The sequence below is a fragment of the Hemicordylus capensis genome, chromosome 4, assembly GCF_027244095.1.
Source record: "Hemicordylus capensis ecotype Gifberg chromosome 4, rHemCap1.1.pri, whole genome shotgun sequence".
Taxonomy (NCBI): domain Eukaryota; kingdom Metazoa; phylum Chordata; class Lepidosauria; order Squamata; family Cordylidae; genus Hemicordylus; species Hemicordylus capensis.
In genome coordinates, this window is record NC_069660.1 from 236,579,490 (window position 1) to 236,601,497 (window position 22,008).

At 43.0% G+C, this 22,008-nt stretch overlaps 2 protein-coding genes and 1 long non-coding RNA gene across 8 annotated transcripts in view; 2 read left to right on the forward strand and 1 right to left on the reverse strand.

Annotated features, from left to right (window-relative positions):
• Positions 1 to 17,624, forward strand: part of CEP76 (centrosomal protein 76) — a 43,486-nt gene extending 25,862 nt beyond the window's left edge. For 2 of the 3 annotated variants that reach the window (XM_053245022.1, XM_053245023.1), the window contains 4 exons: positions 1,539 to 1,705; positions 6,883 to 7,216; positions 14,912 to 15,129; positions 17,085 to 17,624. In XM_053245022.1, the coding sequence (XP_053100997.1) occupies positions 1,539 to 1,705; positions 6,883 to 7,216; positions 14,912 to 15,129; positions 17,085 to 17,223 (858 nt within the window). In that variant the 3' untranslated portion in view covers positions 17,224 to 17,624. Of the gene's footprint in view, positions 1 to 1,538; positions 1,706 to 6,882; positions 7,217 to 12,838; positions 12,949 to 14,911; positions 15,130 to 17,084 lie in introns of those variants that run through there. The other variant, XR_008306042.1, reaches the window with a different exon arrangement.
• LOC128322879 (uncharacterized) lies at positions 8,158 to 10,800 on the reverse strand. Its single transcript, XR_008306043.1, has 3 exons — positions 10,738 to 10,800; positions 9,630 to 9,711; positions 8,158 to 8,350 (listed from the first exon to the last, which is right to left on the reverse strand). It is a non-coding gene; the product is annotated as an uncharacterized LOC128322879 (long non-coding RNA).
• Positions 17,625 to 20,314: 2,690 nt separating the features above from the next.
• The window catches only part of SPIRE1 (spire type actin nucleation factor 1), a 151,051-nt gene continuing 149,357 nt past the window's right edge, over positions 20,315 to 22,008 (forward strand). Inside the window, exon 1 of one of the 4 annotated variants that reach the window (XM_053245019.1) lies at positions 20,315 to 20,974. In XM_053245019.1, coding sequence (XP_053100994.1) covers positions 20,632 to 20,974 — 343 coding nt within the window. In that variant the 5' untranslated portion in view covers positions 20,315 to 20,631. The remainder of the gene's footprint in view (positions 20,975 to 22,008) is intronic. The other 3 variants (XM_053245016.1, XM_053245017.1, XM_053245018.1) reach the window with 3 other exon arrangements.

Here is a 22,008-nt window from a genome sequence, read left to right on the forward strand (position 1 = left end):
AAACTCGTGGTTTCAGCTAATTTTAAAGGGTGATTGCTTGGACTGAAAAATCCTGTGAGCAGATAGAAGGCACTTCAGCATATGCATGGGAGAAAGAGGGTCATCAGTTACCCCTCCGCCCACTTCAACTGTTGTGCCTGTGCCCTATTGTACTGCTTTGGGGTGACTTGGGAGGTGAATGGGGAAGACTCAAGGGGCTGCAGTTGGGGTGGAGGATATAGTAACCCACCCACCCCTGGTGCAAGCAAAGAAGTCTGCTTCTCTTACACAGAAGGATCTTCGGGTCCCAATGGATATTTTCTAAACATTTAGAAAATTTCCCACTTTTCAAAAGCTAGTACCTTCAGATGAAGCTAGTAGACAAGGAAGATTTAAAGTAACCTATAGAAAATGGTAAATGCTTAGCTGCTGCTTGAGTTTGTTGTAAACATTGTGATAACAGTGAAACAACAGACTCTACATAGCTTGGAGCAGCTGGTGACAATAGTCAGAGGAGGGAACCACTTGAGCCCAGCAGCAAGAGAAAAAAGGTGCCAAGAGGATGCCTGCTGAATCAGGGTTGTGTCTTCTGAGGTAAAAGAGAAGAAAGGCCAGCAAAGGATCCAGGGCTGACGTCATGACAGTGTCAAGAGATGGAGCTTGTATCATCAGCTTGGCTTTTGCGTCTTGCAGCAGAAAGCCTCAAACCACCACTGCTAGAACAAGAGTAGTCTGGATGGTACCCAATATTATGTATCATGACATCAAAAGTTTGCCAAAAACTGCTGTAGTTATATGTTGGCCATTGGTTGAGAGACCTCTTTTGTATAGCTTGTTTTAAACTATAGATACCAATGCTGGACTAGGACCAGGGAGACCTGAGTTCAAATCCCCATTCAGCCAATGTTGCTTGTGTACAAGGCGTTGCAAAGCTCAACACATTGCTTTCCCTAGTAAGCAACTCATTGTATACCAATATGTCTTGGTATGCACTTTATTGTATAAGGCTGTGAAATCCTTTCTTTTAGGTAGCCTAATCCCCAGGACATTTACTCTTGCTTGTTCCAACTGTATATTCCATAATAATTATGTGAACCTCCTGGGTAACATTAAGTCACTAGGCTGGTTCACACAACCAGCAACAGGGTAAGACAAGAGTCCTGCCCAAGTTTGGGAGCTGTGTGCGCTCCTATTTTGCGATCATAGGTGAGTAAAAAGCAAGGTACGAGATGGGGAAAGTGATTGTGTGTGAGGCTTCTTGTGGGTAGGAGAGCTCCATTCAACCCAGCAGCTGGACCTAGCGCAAGCCTTAAACACAATAACTTCCTGCCCTTCCCAGCTTTCTTTTTACTCATGCATGAACACTTGCTCTATCCTCTTGAGGATCACGTGAATTAGCCTCCTAAATTAAAAGCAAGCATCTTACTTTTCTGCTTCCCGTTCAGGTTGTTTTGTTTGTTTTATACATTTGGGGTGGTGTTGCCATTGCCTCTTAAATTTTCACTGGGTGACATTTGTCACCATATTTATTTACTCATGTTGAATTTATCTCCATTTAGGGTGACTGTGAAGATCATGCTAACCTTTTATGCAGTCTTCTACTGGGATTTGGGCTTGAAGCTTTTGTATGTGTAGGAACAAAAGCTAAAGGAGTTCCTCATACATGGGTAATGACTTGTGGAGTTGATGGAGTAGTCACTTTTTGGGAGAGCTTGACAGGACATAGGTGGGTAAACAGATTTAATGGTAAAATTTACAAGAAGTTGTGTTTTGGTGAGGATACCAAAAGATTATATAGGTTTTCTTTTATGGCTAATGTTCCATAATTTGTTCCATTTCAGTTTCATGTTCATCTTTGCTGTGTGTGTGTGTGTGTGTGTGTGTGTGTGTGTGTGTGTGTGTGTGTGAATGTTTTCCATTGTATGGAACTACTGATCTCTGTAGGGATCCATGGTCCCTCACAACTGGGTCTTCTGCTCCTGCTCAGATGGCACAGAAGAATCTTTAGCTCTGTTTAGGTGCTCCAGCCCTTTAAAGCATAGTGATATTGCAGCCTTCAAGGGGTGCCTATAAAACAGGCTGTAGAGCACCTCCCTCCAGTTCCTTCTTGTCCGCTGCTCACGCTGCCTTGGGAAGGATCTGCTCCTGTTTCCCTCATTCCTGTAAGAGACTGAGATTTATTTTTGATCTTCCTGGACTTGACTCGGACTGTTTTTTGACTATTCTCTCTGCTTACTGCTTTGTAGTGTGTTTCAACTGTTTTTCTAACTCACTTCAACTCGGCTATTCTATCTCTGTTTCTCGACTTTTCTTGCACTTCCCTTTGGCTTTGGCATTCCATTTCTGATTTTTTTGGTTGACTCTGGACTGTATTTGGACCTGGCTATGTCTGCCCCAAAGAGCTTTAAGCTCTATGTGACTTGTAAGGGAACTATGCCCTCCTCAGATGGGCCCTCTGTTTGCCTGATTTGTTTTGGGGGACTCCCACAACACCAGTGCCTGTAAGGTATGTATGTTTTTTTTAAAGGAGACACAACTGAGCTGAGAGCTTCGCCTAAAGGCATCTCTATCTGAAGATATAGCACCTCCATCCATTCCAGCATCACCATCTTTTCCCTTGTAGCCTTCTCCTAGGGATCCTCTCCCTGAGGACCTAACTCTAATGGGGAATCCTCATACGCTTCTGATCCAGACTCTGATGTGTCAGAGGTGCACCTGGGAACTTTGCCTAATCACAATGTGAGTAATCGACGATCAAACTCTCCGTCCAAGGAAACCAAATCCTATTGGATGCAAGTTCAAGAAATGACTAAGGCCTTGGGCCTCAAGATTCTGCCCCCCCCCCTCCGCCCCGAGGATGCTGTCATGGAACCTCTGTACCTGTCTACCACGTCTGTAGCACATCCCACTGTACTTCCAAAGCTTCTGATCCTGGTGGTGGCTTCTAAGGCTTCTTAGTCGACTCTTCCATGCAAGAAACTGGAAAACTTGTATCGGGTCCAAGAGGCCTCCTGCCCTTTCCTTTTCTAACATCCAGTGCTGAACTCCCTAGTAGAAATCAGCAGATCTCACGAGGCAACAACTAAGCATGACAAAACACCTGACCGAGACAGCGACAAAAGTGCTGGCAGGATCCATTGTACTTCATTGCTATGCCTGGCTCTTATCTACACCCTGGAGCCAAGAATGAAAGAAAGGACAGTGAATCTCCCATTTGACTGAGTGGGATTATTCTTGAAGGACACTGTCAGCACAATGGAGAAACTTAATAAATTGTGCTATACTGCTAAGACCTTTGCACAGTCCTAGTCATCTACTTATCAGAGGTATCATCCTAATTTCAAACAGAGGTATCAACCTAAACCTTCCCAAAATAGGGGAGGTTACCATGGAGGTTCTCAACCATATTCAAGATGCCCCTTCCATCAGTGTCAGAAGGGCCAACAAAAATCCAAATCACAGGAACAACCCAAGTAGTCGTCTTAATGTCTCGCACCTGGAAGTATCTCTCTGTCTCACCCCCTTCCTGGCATCGGGTAACAACAGATGCCTGGGTGTTATGCATAGTGACCAATGGCTATGATATTGAATTTGACTCTCTACCCACTCATGCTGGATTAGAATACATCCATGCAACTCCTATCCTTGAATAAGTTTCTTCACTATTCCAAAAGGGATGCCATAGAAACAGTTCCACCTTCCTCAGTGCACACTGGGTTCTATTCCAGATACTTTCTTGCTTTCTAGATCTCCTGGCTGTTTTCCTAGCCTTTAAAGCATTTTTGCCCATCATCCGGGGCCAAGTGGTTCAAGTAGATATGGATAACGCTATGGCTATTGCCTGCCTGAACCATCAAGGGGGCACTCTGCTGAGGTCCCTGAACAACCTTGCCTTACAACTGTGGGACTGGTGCTTGCGTTATGATATCCTTCCTATGGCCATTCATATCAAAGGGGAAGATAATGTTCTGGCCGACTTCCTTAGTCAAGGTGTCTCCTTCTTTATTCTCCATGAGTGGGAATTAGATTATGTTGTTCTGTTGGACCTTTTTTACCCATGGGGTGCACCCATTGTTGACTTGTTTGCCACTATGGGCAATACTAGCTGCTCTATGTTATATTCTAGGGCAGGTCTTGTCCAAGGATCACTAGGGGACACATTTCAAATGCATTGGTAAGGCAGGCGATATTATCTCTTTCCCCCTTTCTCATTGTTACCCAGGGTAGTGGGGAAGATCCTCCAAGAGCACACACAGTGTATCCTAGTCTGCCCCTGGTGGCCCCGGGTACCTGGCTCTTCTTCGGCTGTTAAAGGGGTCTTACCGTCACCTTTCACAATGGGATCTCCTCAAAAGAGTTGAGGACCAGGTCCTCCACCACATTCTGCAGACCCTCTCGCTGACAGCGTGAAGGCTGAATTTCTAGACAAGATCCTACTAAATAAAAGAGAGGCTTCTGTCAGAAGGTCCTACAAGTGCAAATGGAAGCATTTCATATCCTATACTTCTTTGAAAAGCTTCAACCCATTCAAGGCGTTGATTTGTCAAATACTCCTACCTCACATCTCAAGGGACTGGAATTTTCTAACACCTCCTTTAAAGTACACCTTGCCGCCATTTCAGCTCGCCATCAGGGCTGAGATGGCAAGTCGGTCTTTGTCCATCCTGACTCAAAGCACTTTCTGAAGGGCGTTAGCAACTTATATCCTCCAGTGCAGGCACCCATTGAGCCTTGGAGCCTCTCTCTTGTGCTGTCCACACTTACAGAGGCCCCCTTTGAGACGTTACTGTCGTCTTCCATGAGACTGCTATGCCTGAAAACTGCCTTCCTAGTTGCCATTACATCGGCAAGGCAGGTCAGTGAACTCGCTGCACTGAGGGCTGATTCCCCTTATACTAAATTTTACCCAGATAAGGTGATCCTATGACTGGATCCTAACTTCTGTCCTAAAATTGTGTCAGACTTGTATATTAACCAAGACATTGTACTACCTACATTTTTCTGTGACCCTTCTACATCCCTTGAACATTCTATGCACTCACTGGATGTTCGAAGGTTTTACTTCCTAGACCACACAAAGACATTCAGGCGGTCAAACAAACTATTCATCTCCTATGTAGGAGCTAGTAAAGGTTTAGCCATTTGTTGACAAAGATTGTCCAACTGGCTGGTACAACAGATTTTTTTTTCCTTCTAGAAGCAAGGCGTTCAGCCGCCCTCCAAGATCAAGGTGTATTCCACTAGATCCATGGCTACCTCAGCTGCCTATTTGAAGGACATGTGCAGAGCTGCTACCTGGTTCTCGGACCTGCCCTTTGACACTATGCTGCAGAATTATGCTTTGCTTCATTGGCCAATTTTGGTTGGGTGGTTTTCTAAAAAAGTATTGTAACAGCTAGCACCCATCTCCTTCTACGGGAGCTAGTCACGCACCCAGTTGTGAGGGACCATGGATCCCTAAAGAGATAAACAGGTTGCTTACCTGTAACTTATGATCTCTGTAGGGATCCATGGTTACTCACCATACCCGCCTGGCCATCCCCTCACTAGCTTACCTTTTAGCATAAACTGTTTACATACCTGTGCTGCTGTGATTTTTCTGCTGTCTTGGTCTAGCTCTGCATGTTATCGGGCTCTTCACAGCGGCCAATTCAGGAACTGAAGAAGGAGGTACTCTACAGCCTTTGAATACTCCATTATAACTACGCTTTAAAGGGCCAGAGCACCTAACAGAGTTAAAGATTCTTCCGCAGGCCTACTTGCACAGCCGCAGAAGACCCAGTTGTGAGTGACCATGGATCCCCACAGAGATCATCAGTTACAGGTAAGCAACCTGTTTTTTGTCTACAATATGGCTGGCAGTCCAAAGATGTGGTTCCACTAAGATGGCCTGTACTGTGTTGTTACCTATATCAGCAATATAGATAAGTACCTATATTACCTATTGAGCTCAGTATTCTGAGCTCAATGAGCAGCTATGTAGCAGCACACTAGTGACACTACTAGTGAAATGAAAAATACAGACCCAATAACAATTGCTTCCCCCAAAGTCAGTGACAGCTTTGCAGAGCCTGCCAAAAATGGTTTTACCCACAGTCAGTTCTCCTAGCAATTGTAAATGAAAGCAGCAGTCATTGGCAACAGTGCTGCAATGACAAGGCTGAGAAAGCATTAGGCTGCCCTTTCCTCTTCCCAAGACTATGGCCAGGTTGAATTGCAGAAGGAGTAGGAGGCCTTCCCTCTCTGACTCCATCAGTCAAACAAAGTAGCCTGTTAAAAAGTGCCACACTAATAATCAGAAAATATGTTCAGAACCTTTGGATTTTTTTTGTGTGTGCTTTAACTTCTGTTTGTGCATTATACTGAAAATGCTGGTTGCAAAGATATATATGGACAGCTGCACAATGGAAAGAACTGTTTTGGAACAGAAAAATGTAGTGGCATAAAGACAAGGGCACAGCTACTACAAGAGTGAGAGCAAAGGCTTGGATCCCAGCATATTGCTATGTATGGAGTAGCTCCTTACATGAGAGTAATTGACCTTGCACTAACAGAAGGAGCTATTGCAAGTGGAGTGGTAACTTGGGATCCAAGCCATTATGTGTAATTTCTGTCCATTTCTGATGCAGTAGTGCATTAAGAAATGGGGAAACATGAATTCAGCTTCTGCTCATGTCCATATATGATTAACTACTCTTAAGGCCTGGAGGCAGGGGTGGGTGGGGAAATGTACATTCCTTTGTTCCACCACCAACTGCTTAACCATGCTTAAAAAACTGACAGCATTGCATATGAGTCAGCCCAATGCCTATGTAGACAGAAAACATATATTGTGATCTTCTTTTGGTCTTAAGTTAAACTAAAATAACAAGCAATTATTAAAATGTATCTATTAACCATCAGGTACATCCATCAAGCTGTTAAGCCTGATGATCCTCCAGCTGTTGGGCAACCCAAGCCACAGTATCCTTATCGAACAATAGGATGTGTCTTCAATCATCAAAAGTTTCTGGCAAACTGCCAGCCTTCTGATGCTGTAGAAGTCTCTGCTTTTGATCTGCATGACGAATCCAAATGGAAACCAATGAGTGGAGAAGCAATCAAATCTGTATGTTCTCCAGGGGCCACAACTTCGCTTCCACCTTTTCCTCCTCTTTGTGCTTCCTCAATAGATGCTGCAGCAACTAGCAATGAACTAGAGTTACAACTGAGAATATTGGCGGTAGAGCACAGGAAGGTACGTGTCATCCTTTCTTTGGCCAACGTCAGACACAACATTAAATAATGCTTGAGCATTACTAGCACAAGTCTTGGCCTTGTATGCTCCACCCTCTCCTTTTGGGTATGAGGGGAGGGAGGAGGCTTGCTTTTAGCTTCAGTGTGTGGCATAAAACAAACTGTGATTCGTCATGGAGCCCAAATCCATGAAATAGTGGTTGGATCTGGATCGTGCTCCGTTACATCCATAATGAAATGGGTTCTGCATATGTGTAGGGACCTTGCAGGTAGACTAACTAGCTCCTCAAGAAGCCCACTCTGTCCTGCACGTGTTTCGTGCTTTCTTTGTAAATGGCAGTTGAGGTCGTTACATCCTTAGTTTCTGTTTGACCGCCAAAGCATCTATACCTCAGTATTGGCTCCTCGATTTAACTGAAATAAAAAAGAGAGATAATTTAGCATTGAACTTCAGAGTTTTGACCTCAGGACTTCTTTTGACTATCCTTGCTTTACGATTTTACTACAAAGAATAAAAACGGACTTTTAGAGATATGGTGAGGAGCTTAGAAGGCCACGGTGGGTGTTCGCCCCATCCGCACTTAAATATGGAAACAAAAACTATGTTTGTTTGGGATGCCGCTAAGTTGCCGTTTACAGACCACCACGACTCGTGTTTGCTGTGTTTTGGTGAGCAACACTATACAGCAACTTGTAAAATGTGTTGCTCATTCTCTAAACAAACATTGAAAAATAGAGCGCTTCGCCTATGAGCGGCACTATATGATGAGTTGCCGCCGCCAAAACCAAGCCACTCTTTGACATTGGGAATTACCTCAAGCTCGTTACCGAGCTCGATGTCGAGCAACCACGGAGCTGCAACAGAGCAGTCTAAAACCGTGGATTCAGAGCTTGTCTTCAAAAAGCCAAAAGAAGTATCAACAAAAACTCACAGGCATAAGGAAAAAAAGTGGAGAGGCAATTCAGAGGAGAAGAGCGCTTCGTGACCCCCAAAGAGGCACCACAGTAAAGCGGCTAGCGGAACTCCGTATCCTACACTGGTGCAAGATTGTAGCTCGGCTTGGAAGTCGAAGAAGTCCTTGTCGACATCGAGTTCTTCACCAAAGAGTTTGATACCAAAGATGTCATTATCGACCTACGGTACAAACAACTCGTCATTGACAACAGCATTGACGTCAGCATCGGCACTGAATGTGCCAGCGAAGCCTGCTTCGACATCGAGAAGACATCTCCTTCTCTCCCCAGCACAAACCCTAGTGCAGTCTCCTTCTACTCCCAAAGGAGCAGCGCAACAGATGGATGAATGGATGGAGATTGATATGATATGATATGATATATGGTGGCAGAATATGACCAGGATCAGGGATTTTCACTGGATCAGGACAAGGCAAATTCACTGTTGAAACTATTAGACTCCACATCTAAAACATCGTCGGGATCGACATTTCAAGGCTTTCTAAGTACTGGCCTTGACGTGTATCAAGAAGTTGACAGTGCTTCAGGAGCACCTCCAAGAACCCCGTTAGTATCTCCTCTGCAGGGAACTAGACCACTCCATATTTTGTCAACATTACACACGTTTGAACAAACACCAATACAAAACATACCTGGTTTAACCAGGCCAAAAGCTATTCCTGTGCCAGTAGCGGCTTCTAGTGCATCTTTGGCTTATGTGCCTCTGACATGGAAATCTCCTGATCAATATGCTCTTTTACAGGGACTCCATTTCCAACCAACTCAGCTATTTCTCAGAGAGCTGACACACTCTTGCGGGTTTAGACATGCATTACCAGAGGTTATGCTGATTACCTCCGCTGGAAGGCGCAGCAGGAACCTGCTTGCCAACCTGTTCTAGTAGCTACTGAAACGCAAGCTGCTGAGGCTTTTTCTGTGCAGCTGGTCTTTGTTTCGTGTCAAATGCAGCCATTAGAACCATTGCAACCTTCTGCACTTTCCCCTGAGTTACTGCAGGTGCCAAAGGCACCGGCAAAAGCGCCAGGTAAAAGGAAGAAGAAAGCAACCCCTCCCCCAGTCCCTCAATCACCATCATCAGCAGAGGCGTACTCCTCAGAGTCGGCAGAATGAGATTCTGATAGGGCCAGTCACTGGTCAGACCCATCCTCCGATGTGCCTCCAAGATTGTCCACATCCCCATTGGAAGAGCTAAAGGCCTACTATGCTCTTATCAGGGAAATTGCTGAGGCTCTGGGTATGGACTTAAGGATGCTGGAGATGGAGGTAAAGGATCCGGTATATAATATGATGGCTGCGGCTAAATCTTTACATCCAATAGCCCTTCCTATGATACCAGTTATTGCCAAGGCAGCCTGGGATGTCGTCCTGACCTCCACACCAACATCAAAGTGCCAAGAAAATGTATATACTGTAGAGTGCAGGAAGAAGATAACGTTTACCTGCTGCGACACCCGGTGCCGAAATCTATGGTAATCGACTGCATGTCAGCTTCAAAAGGGGGTCGTCGGCACACAACACCCTCTGACAAAGAAGGGATTAAAATAGATGTTAGGCAGGAAAATATATAATACATCTAGCCTGGCAATCAGAATTGCAAATTATGCAGCCTGTATGGCTCGGTATAACAATTTTTTGTGGGACACTTTACTACAGGAATCCACTTCAATGACTCCAGAAGAGTTTCAGGACAGATTCTTAGAGCTGTATGAGAAAACAACCTCAGTTACTAGACAACAGCTCAATGCTTTTAAATGCTGAAACAGAATCCAGAGCTGTGGTTACTGCAGTTATTACTGTATGTGTTGCTACGCTTGGCTCAGGTCCACTGCGCTTCAACAGGACATGCGAGGGCGAGTGGAAAGCTTAACATTTGATGGCAAAGGACTCTTCAGTGAAAATACAGATTCCACAATGGATTCATATACTGCAAAAACATTTATGGCCTCCTCGTCGGCCTCACGTAACCACATTTATGGTCACCAGAGGCCCCTTAAGTATCAAGATTGTAGGGATTTTAAGCGTCTGTATAGACCCTTTCAAAGGACTAAAGGGTTCGGACAAAGAAATAAAAATCAGAATGTCCGTACAAACAAGGACAATGCCAAGCAGAATCTTTGATTCATCCAACAGTCCACTGCACATACAACAATCAATTGCCAAAGCACCCAACATCTGCTTTGTAGTTGCCAGCAGTACCATCCGGTTGGCAAGCCGTGCCCAAGCGTGGCAAAACATGAAATCAGATTAATGGGTACTCAGAATAACATCACATTATGACAAACGCCACGAATGGGAGATCAAGGACACTTGTCTTCAACATGTGGGGATGTCCAGCAGTGGACTTATTTGTGACTGCTGCCAACAAAAAATGTTAGAAATGCTGCTCACATGCAGGAATAGACGAAGGATTGCTGGGCGATGCGTTCCAACACAGATGGAACAAGAGCCTCCTATACTACCCACATAAAGTGGTCATGCAACTAGATCTAAACTTTCGCCCTAAGATTATTTCAGAATTTATCTAAACCAGGAAATTATCTTACCAACCTTCTTCCAAAAACCGGAAACAGAAAGGGCACTACATTCTCTGGATGTCCGCCGGGCTCTCCTATATTATCTAGAGCGAATGAGGGCAATAAGAAGGACAAGGAAACTATTTGTAGCATACAAGAGAAAGAACAAGGATGTGGAATTATCGAGACAGAGACTAGCTCATTGGTTAGAGGAGCTGATTGTTCATGCCTACAAACAGCAAGGAACAGATCATCCATGCACTATATGAGCACACTCAACAAGGGCATATGCTGCCTTGGCTGCGCATTTGTCGGGAATTCAGATGGCTGATATCTGCTCAGCAGCAACATGGGCATCTCAACAGCCATTTATCAAGCATTACGCCATTGTCTTGCGAATGGCAAGACAGGCCGAGTTTGGGAGAACCGTGTTGAAGAGGATGTTGCCATAAGCTAAGGGTTAGTAAACTACTGTGCCCACTACCATGGAAAAAGCTGGCTAATCACCCATTTCATTATGAATGCAACTGAACTGATCATGATTCAGATCAACAGGTTGCTCACCTGTAACGCTTGATCTGGATCTCCCAGATGAACCCTGCAACAGTTTAAAAAAAAGATTAAAGAGAGGTCACTTACCAGTAACGAGACAGGTCATCAGGAACAGGCAGTCTGCAAGAAACTGAGGATGTAACACCCCTAACTGCCGTTTACAACGAAAGCGTGAAGCACATACAGGGCAAAGTGCACATCTCAAGGAGCTAGTCTGTCTACCCGCGAGGTCTCTGCGCAGGCACAGAACCCATTTTATTATGAATACAATGGATCACTTCCAGATCAAGTGTTACAGGTGAGCAACCTGTTTTTCTAACCACAGTTCATTAAAAAGCCAGGATATCAAACCAAGATGTTTTGAATCTTGCCTGAATCCAGCCTTTGTGGTGGCTTTGTCAAGCTCTTAAATAAAGAGCTTGAACTTTTCAACATTTGCCCATCTAGAAATTGGCACACTGATGTTACTTGTTTTTGATGTGCATGGTGTCAGACATTTGATTTCTTGCTAGAGTGTTGAATTTTTAAAAAGCTGTTTTTGCATTGTTGCATGTTCTTGGCCTCCAAGGGCAGGTTCACTATCCTTGCCTCAAGGAAATGCCAATTTAAATAGGTACACTTGTACCTCTGTTTGCATAGTGTTTAAAAGAAATGGTTGGCAAGTAGAAGCTAAACATTGCCTTTCCCCAGAGAGTACAGTGATATAAAATGCCTATGAACATTTTGCTCAAATTGAATTGCAACTAATTTTTCAAGATAGATGCTATTGTGCTGCACTAACCTTCTAGGGTAGGAAATGAAAAAGTTGGCTAGTCAGTGGAAATCGCAAGATGTATTCAAATTTAATTTATATAATCATTTAAATTTCTCTCAGCCTTGAGAACACTAACATAAAACCTTATTAAAATTCTCAGGTTCTCTTGATCAGGCCTGCACAGAATAAGGCCCAGGGGCCAGATGCAGCCCACAGGGACTTTTTACCCTCTGGCCTGCAGCTAGGAATATCCTGCAACAACAACTGAAACCATGAAGAACTCTTGGCCTGTCCTGCTCACTTATCAGCAGTGGCTTAGTGCAGTTGGCCGCTTGAGACCAAGTGTCTGACTCTGGGCTAAAGCCCACTAGCACCATCCCTCTTTCCCCTCAGATTTCCCCCTGTATCTAACTCTCTGTAACCTCCCTCTAATTATTACAATAAAATTATTTTAAAAAATATTAATGAATGTGCTGAAAATTGGCCTCAGCCTCAACCAAGTCATAGCTGGTCGAAGCCCACTGGGGCCTTTTTGTTGTATACCCCTACTCTTGATTATGACAAAGTAGTAACCTCTGCTTTATTAAGTTATCACCCTTTCGACTAAAAAAGAAATGCCATGATTACGTTGTTAAGATGGGGTGGGTGAGAACTGGATTGTGCATTCCTAAAACAGCATGGCTGAAAAAGGTAGATCTTGTGCATCATATTGGAGCAGGGTGATACAAAGTTGGAGTGATATGCTTTGACTGAAGTTGTGTGGAGGAATGGGTGTTATGTTTTCCTGGGATCTACCATCAGTAGAGATTTTTCTCTGATCCCACTTTAGGAGCACACCACTCCTTCAAATTAGGGTGCCACCAGTTGAAAACTGATCGGGACTCATTGACCAGACTTGGGACACGCTTCAACAAATCTTAGAACTGTCAAGACTTAATGGTACTGTACAGCCAAAGTTTACAAAACCCAGCTCTAGTGGCTGACATGATGCACAGCTCAACTCCAGCATTTCTTTTAACAGGGGCTGCAGCACACGTAAAATAAAGCCCCAGTGGACTTGCATAAGAGTAAAGTTGCACACCACCTCAGAAATGCACACCTGCACTTCAGCAATGGAGCTTCCAGTGTTTTCAGTGAAAAGCACAAGTACAAAAACACAAATGATTTCAATTGCACAAGTACAGGCTCACATTTCTGAGTGGTTGCACAACTGCACTCTTGTGCCATTTCAAGGCTATATTTTACATGCTCAGCAAGTGAAAAAGAAATGCCAGTGTTAAGCTGCACACCATGCTAGCTAGTATATTTTAAAGGCTGATTCTAAAGACAGGAGCACAACAGCCATTCTAGGCATGTGGGAAAGAAGGCGAAAACTTGGAATATCTTAAATCCAGACTGAAGCCACTTCGAAGTATCTGAATTTATTAAGAAGAAAAATGAGAATTCCACACAATAATGAAATTGGGAAAATGGAAGTACAGAAATACTGGAATTGCAAAGGAAAAATACAGAAACAGTAGCTAACTCACCTTTGTAATCATCCATGCATTCACACTAATGAGAGTTGGACCTGCACAACTGAGACTTTGGGAAACTTTTCAAGTTCCTCTATACACTTGCCCACCCTCACATGTTCATCATGACCAATAGGGAAGGGCCATTGGAGTGCTGATCCTTAATTCCTTTCCAACCACCTCACAAGCAACTAGGGGGAATTTCACTGCTCTGGAGTTTTCTTCAGAATCACAATTGTGAAACCATTTAAGGTGTTTTTTCTTGCCTATCTTATTTTCTTTGAGTCTGTATTGATCATGGCTTTCAGAAGAATCATATGGATGTAAAAAAAAAAATCTTTTAAGTGTTACCATCATTGTAAATTGATGTTCCAATCAACCGACAGACATGATACTTTATTACGTTTATTCACAAAGTAAATTTATGTAAAATCTGCCTTGGATTTTCGAAAAAAATGGGAAATAGCAGTGAGTTGCGTTTGAGAGCCGACCTCTCCCATTAGTATGAATGTATGAGGACCACTCTAAGATCATCAGTTGCAGATAAGCAACCTGTTTTATACTGAGTTTTACCTTAGTTCAGTAGTTAGGTAGTTCCTGGCTGAGAAAGCATTAATTTCTACAATGTTTCCTAGTTCTTCATTAATCATTTATTTGAAGATGGAGATGAAAGTGGTGACAACCTTTTGGCTATTGGCTGAGATATTTAGAGGAACTAAGAAGAAAGTTTCTTCACCTTTCCAGTGATAGACAACTCTTGCGTCCATTGAGAAGGCTCAGTACATTTCTGATGAGATCCAGGTCTCTGGCCAATTTGAGTTTAGGATTTTCTCCAAACTTGAGAGTTGTTCTCCTAAACTAGTCTTGACTTTACATAACTAAAAGTAGTCTGGAGTGCACTGGTTTGCCTCTTGTAAAAATGGGTTTAAGAGTACGCCTTGGTGGCTTAATCCATGTAATAACACAAGGTGAAGAATGTATTCATTTGGAGTGCTCAGTGGGGATTTGAAGTCCCAGATGCTCTTAGTGGGCTCTTGAGCTAAGGCTGAGATCTGGGGTTCATCAGAAGCTTTATTTTTTACATGTGATCTGCCTTGTTCCTTAGTGTAAATTCATATTCACAGCCAACCAAGTTAACAATTTCTTTGCCACTTAAGCAGATAAAAACCACCTATCTTGGTGGGCGGAGGGGTATCCTGTTATGTACCAGTAGTAACAGCATTCTGATTAAAGATGAAGTCTTGCTATATGAGGAAGTAATGTTTGTTTCTAACACTGGCTGATTGAACGTGTCCAGTCGTTTTAACTCAACCAGAATATTAATTTTGAACCTTACTGTAAGTAAATTTACCTAATTGTCCTTTATTTCTTTGTGGTTAATCTTATAGGACTTGGGTCTTGCAACCGTTTGGGACGATCAACTGTCTTATCTCTTGTCGCCAGCCTTGGCAGCCTATGAACTTGAACGTACCACAGGCATTTCTTCAGGAAATGAAGAGTTTCAAGATGCCATCAGGAGAGCAGTACCTGATGGTCACACATTCAAAGGATTTCCCATCCATTTTGTGTACAAAAATGCAAGAAGAGCATTTGCTACATGTCTTCGGTAAGTCAAATATCTAAATTTTATTTTTATTTGTTTTAATACTACTTATAAACACAGATTCTAAGATAGCAACATACATAAAGCCATTAATAATGGTTACAACTGGACAAATTGCCATGTATAATAAACAAAACTAATGTGTTTCCAATTATTCTTAACATATACATGCATCTGCACAATAGGCATTTCAGGATTGATTGGTTGAACAAACAAAGGTAATAGGTGAATTAATAATTGAAAATTAAATAAAATCCCCAATAAGGGGGATTCATATATTAAAAATATGAATTATTATCATACCGGCCAACATTAAAACTAACCATGGCCTGATGCACTAAAGTTTTCTATTCCATGAGAGGGTGGTGGGTGGGGAGGCAGGCCTTATTTTGGCAATTCCACCCCCATTTCCCTCTGCCGCTGCTTGTGTTTCCCAAAGCATTGAAGAGGTATGGTCAGCTGCAAAAGAAAAGAAGGGGAATTGCAGAAAATAATGCTTCCCCTTGTGTAATGGAAAACCCTGGCACATTGATGCAGGGTTAGTCTGAATGTCAGCCACTATAACTTAATAAATAATACAACCTTTCAAGCCATATTTTGGTGCAAGAATAGCCAGTAATTTATATTTAATAAAATAGTTGCTTATTCAGTTGTTATACTTATTCAAAGGGTTAGCTAAGTTCATCCTAAATGAATCTAGTTAATCAAATTAGATTAAAATATTCATAATTGTGATTACTATTGGATAATAATGAAGCATTAGTTATGTAATCTATCACAGGTTTCCAGCAAGCACATATGTTCGAAAAGTCCTCTTTGGGACTCAGAGAAGCAAACAACTGATTTCATTAGATCCCAGAACTTGAACAGCCATTTATTTATTTTTAGATGCATTATAATTCTTCCATTTATTAGCAGTGGAACATTTATTAGTTCCATTAATTAGGTGGGTGGCAGTCAACATATATAGAATAGTATGTTATCTTTCAGGCAGTACTTTCAGAAAGTTCAGCAAACAAGCTTTTTGATCCACATTCATCCATATTTGAAAAATGTTTCAGACAAAACCATTGTCCAGTTTTTCTTGCACACTTAACATTGCCACCACAGGTGCAAGCAGTCATCCTTTATTCCACAGGAATACTGCTATTTACCATCTACCATTTTTCAACAGTCTATATTCTCCAGGAGCCATTGAAGAATTTACGTGATGATGACACGTAAATTTTTGAATTATATGGTTTCAGAGTTTACATTTAGCTTGAAGATTGACAAATGTTGGTTATATAGTCCCGAGGCATTTGTATCTAGTTCTAATTTAAATCTATTGCTTGTCAGCTGATAACTATTAATGATTCTGGAAAGGGAAGTGGAAATCTGGAGTGGACCATCAGACAAGAAGTTAGATGGCCCATTGCATTTTTCTTTCCCCTGCCCTTTGTCTTTGCTTCATAAGAACAGGTAGAATGTAGTGAAAAACAAAAAAATTTTGACACACCCTTTCTCTCACTGCTATGCAAATGATATTGCACACTCCCCATGCAGTGGGGACCTCCCTCATTTAGGGCCAAGGACATTTGTTCAATTATAGCTATGCCCCTGGTCCTGGATGAACAAGTTCTCTGGTCCTGGATGAACAAGTTCTCTGGATGAACAATTCGGTTCCTATGACAAATGTTGGAGCTGGCACAGTATTATTGACAGTGAGTTCAGGAAGACCATAGAAACCACAAGTAGGGTAAGATGTCTTTAGTATGGTTTCATTCAGTTACGACTTGGTATTTGTGGTGCTTAATTTTAGCATTTGTCAAACTTCTGGAATGAGAATAACTACTACTGTATTGGAATTGACCATTAACCGTTTCTATTGTGACTACTGCTCTGTCTTTTTAAAATGTCATTTATCAAATAGAACAATAAAGAATCTCTGGTTACTGATGTTTTGTTCCTTCCAACAGGTCTCCTTTCTGTGACGAAATACTGTGCTGTAGAGGAGACCATGTACGGCTTGCAGTTCGTGTCAGAGTATTTACATATCCTGAATCTGCATGTGCTGTTTGGATTATGTTTGCTTGCAAATATCGTTGCGTACTCTAAGAAATCACTTGTACTAGTAGACTGAAATCCTGCACAAAGTTATGCAAAATTATTTTGACCCCATTGAGGTCAAAGACTTATGCATATGTATCTGATGACAGGTTTGCATCTTTTATCGTGTTCTGAAAGCAACTATTGTTGATTTCAGTGAAACATATTTTTGTGTGTGCTTAGGATCACAAGCTTAGATTATGGAGGGACAATATTAAAATACAATTCTGGTATACAGTGGTATAACTTGTGTAAAGGCTACCACTATAATAATGTTAAGAACACTGGCTGTGTTGTGTATAGAAGATCATGGGGAAAATGTATAAAATGTAATTAATGTATTATAAACAATGTTTTTAATTGTAATAAAAACTGTTTAACAATAGTAAGGACTATTTCTATTCTTAAGTCTTAAGTGGTTTCCAACAATATCCTGAGTGAAAAATGTAATGTTTGTAACCGTTTTGAATGGCAGTAAAGTTTTGAAAAACTGCATTTAACTTATGAAATACAATTTTCTTGTAACAAGCCATAAAATAGTAAACAAAGGTAAGTAGTGTGACTAACTGCCAGTGTTCCCTCTAAGGCGTGCATGTGTGCATGCGTTCACAGGGTTTTTGATATCCGCTTAGTTAATTTTAGATCCCACTCAGGTTAAATCAGGAAGGCCCCACTTTGAATGCACATGTGTACACAGAGCCTTGACACTGCCACTCAGAACAAAACTCATTCTGCACACAGCTGAAAAAAATTAGAGAGAACAGTGCTGACTGCTAACCATGGAAGAGTGATACCATCTCTGCTGTTCTGGATACAACTCTAAGAAAGAACTCATGGCATGGATTTTGATGTCCATAATTACTTAGTAAACAGTTGCTCCAGGCACTTTTGAGAAGACAACCTAATTATTGGAGTTCATGCTAGTGTTGTATGTGTTTGGTTTTGGTTTTGCATTGGTTCCAACCACCCTAGGGATTTGTACTTCTGGTTAACATCTGCCTTATATTTAATGCAACTTTAAATTTTCCAGAATTACCACACTGTATTCAGAAGTTTTGGGGTTCGGAGTGGGGAAGATGCTTGAAACAAAATGCAGATTAGGTTTCTAAAGCAAATGTGGTGTGCAGTGTGTTTCCAGTGAAAACAAAGTACACCTAAAGTTGTCAAACTAATCACTACCACTTCCACCTGTAAGTTTCCTCAAAATGGTTTTGTTTAACTACAGGTAGTTAGACTAAACATCACCTTTTCGGGTGCATCCAGATACCCTTGTGCAAAATGTAGGAAATGGTGTGTGGGGAGGGGAGAAGGTACCTGCTTTTTAGAGGCACTGTTTTATCACAGGCTGAAAACACTGCTCCAGTCATGCATTTTGCCTGACCTCTACTTCTTGCTGCTGTTCAGCCAGGACAGAATAAAGCTGAAGACCTACAAAAACTTGAATTGCACAATATCTAGGTAGATATTAGTCTGCTTTTAAAATGGCTGTGTAGATGTACTTAGAGGAAAAATTATTCTAGCTTATACTGGTAGTTTCCCCCCTCTATATTCAATGAATGGTTTTTATATTGATGTGCAACTAAGGTTACTGCTTTAATTTTAAAATATTTGCATATTAATACTTTCAACCATACGTCCCTTACAGTATGAGCTTTGTGTATCATCTCCTTGATCTGTTTTAATCTGGATCTGTGTCTCATGTGATCGTAGTGTGGTGTGTTATGTCAGCTATCCACAGAAGGCGTAACAATACTTCTTTTTATTCCACCAAAGTACACTCTCAGACAGTGCAGTAAAAAAAAAATACATTTTGCTTGCAAAGCAAGTTCTCTCCACTGAGCTATTATCCTGTCTCACAGGATGCCCATAGTGTTGTACTCAAGTAGATCTGGCCAAGGTATGTATGACAGAATGGAAATTAAACTAAAAATCTAAAGACAATGGACACAGAACAAGCCAAAGGCAAGAAATATTATTTTGGAAGGCAGGGCATAGCCCAATCCAGGAAACATCTAACTGCAATCAGTGTTCACTCTAACAGGGATTCTCAGATGATGTTGACTACAACTCCCAGAATCCCCAGCTTCAATGGCTTTTGCTAGGGGATTATAGGAGTTGTAGTCAACATCTGGGAGTCCCTGTGAGAGAGAACACGGATTACAATGTGTCCCTTCACACACTTGTTCAGGTGGTACACTAAAATAACTGTTTAAAAGCATATGTATAATTCAGATAAGTTATCAGAGTATCAGTAGCTTCCTCTAAAGTGTACTCTTGGTGGCAAATCATATTTGATTGCTGTGCAACTTATAAAATGATTTGTCATGTGCATGAGCAGAGGCCATATAAACTACAAGCAGAAGTAACCCAGTGGAAAAAGTTGTGTACTACTTTCTCCATAATTGCCTTAAACTACTTTTAAGGCCCCAAATAAATTCTAATGTCTGGAGCAGCCTTCAGTGGTATCTCTGCCTTAAGCATAGTCTCTGTACTAGGTCTCAACTGTGATGTAAATCATGCTTGGTAGATGGGCAGAATAGCTCTAGAACTGTCTCTGTTGCTTGCATCAAAGGTTAGTAAATTAACACATTAACGTGTGAACTAGATTATCTAGTACTACTGTTGCATAACACGTTGGGTTTCGCCCCCACAATATATTTAGTAAATTTGTGATGGGAATGGCACAACCATGTATTGCACCAGCTGGAAACCATTTTAAAACGCTACTCTAGAGTAATAAAATACCAAGGATTGAATTTGAAAGGCAAAGGGTACGCAAAGCAAAAGGCATTTGATGATTCTTAGCGTCTGAAGCAGCCCTCAGGAACCTGTACCGTCTAGCAGCAAAAGAATTATAGTCGTCCATAAATGAGAAGCGGTGCGCTACGACCAAGTTAGTCATCTCCTGCCGCCTAGCAAATTTCTCTGAACAAGGCTTTAAGTCTGGGCAAGTCTGACTAATTATTCCTCTTCGGTAGGGTTACCTCGTGGCCGGCCGAGTCGAATGACTCCCCCCCGCCCCCCAGGCGACCGCCGCTTCCTTGTCCCTTCTGCCTGCCGTTCTGCTTCCCGCCGGCAGGAGGCGATGTGGCTCAGCAGTGCCCTAGGATGGGGGGGGGGACGCTCTTACGTTGCTATGAGGTGGCTCCCGCCCTTCATCCTCTCACCCAGTCATTGACTGACTGCCTTGCCCTGTGGTTGCGGCGGTGGCGGCAGCAGCAGCAGCAGCAGCTTCTTTGCCGGTGACTGTCTGAGTCTGCTCGAGACGGCTCACGCGCTCGGGGTGTTGGGGGAGGGTGGAGAGAAGATGAAGGCGATGGGCAAGGGCGGGCAGCGGAGGCGCCAGCAGCCGCGACTGAGGTGAGGCGGAGGAGGACGAAAGGGGCAGCAGCCCGCAAGCTCCTCTCCGCAGAGGGAATGGCTCATGCTGGGGCGGCGGCGGGCGAGGAGCCCCTGCCGGGCACCTCCTCCACCTACAGAGACGATGGAGGACGGGGAGGATGCAGCGGAGGCCAGGCACTGGCGGCGGCGGCGGACGCCTTGTCGCTGGAGGAGATCCTGAGGCTGTACAACCAGCCCATCAACGAAGAGCAGGCGTGGGCCGTTTGCTACCAGTGCTGCGGCTTCCTCCGCGCCCGAGGCCGCCACGGGCAGTCCCCGGCCAGCAGGGTGGAGAGCTCCGCGGACATCCGCATCTGGAGGGACGGCGCCGTCACGCTGCGGGCGGACAGCAGGGCTCCGAGGAACCCGCCAGGAGCAGGTAGAGTCAGCCGCCGCCTAGCGAGGCTCAGCCTCAGTCCTGGATGTCTTGGCACCATCACCTGGTATCTCCTCCTCCTCCTCGTTGCTTTCTTTCTATAGGGAACGAAGGCTCCCTTCGCAGCGCTCCCCCCTCAGCCCACCCCCGCCACCCCGCACTTGTCTCCATGTCTCTCGTTCCTGGAGTCGGCACGGTGCAAATCCGCAGCGATGCGAGGTTGAGGGAAAGGGGTTGTATCTCCCAACCTTCGCTTTCTTTTCCCCCTGCCCCCGTGTCTTCACTATTTATATGGATGGGGGCTGGCTCCTTTTGCCACAGGATGACGATATTCTCCCTTACCCACAGTACAAAAACCCTTCTGTTCATCTTGTTTACCCGGCAGCCCGATTTTCCCCATAAAATATTTCATCTATATTAAGAGACAGCTATTTAGTACACTATTTCTTTATAATGTTTTCCTTGTGAATATGGTATCTTTTTTTGGTTTTGCTGGGTTTGGCTACAGCGGTCTCATTTGTATCAACATACCTGTTAAAATCTTTCCTGCCTCTCCTTGCTGCATTATGGCTGATGTATAGGCTAGCCGTTCTGAGTCTGCAGGGTGGTTTAATTATATTTGAGCAGTTGCCCTGGTTTGTGTGAGAGGGATGGAAGATCTTTTTAAAAATTATTGCTAGAGTATTTTCCTTTTTAATATTGCAACATGGATGACTGTATCTGATCTAGACAACAGCACTGGACAGCTAGAAGATGTGTGTTTGTGTATTTACCAGAATGTCTTCAGCTCCTTCTGCACAACAGAATTTTCCCTGTTCTTGCTTGTAGAAAGCCTTTAGAAAAGAAAATGTTGCAAAGCTATTCATGTAGGTCAGCATGACGATGGGGGAGGGCACTGCAAAGCAAAACAAAGAGAGCAGCTGTCAGAGCCCAGGCATGCTGTTAGCAGGAGGTTTTAATGTCTCTTGGCTTTGTGTCTTTGTTTTGTGTTCTTTCTTATCCAAAACAAGTAAGGTTGCAATCCTAAACTTTCCATT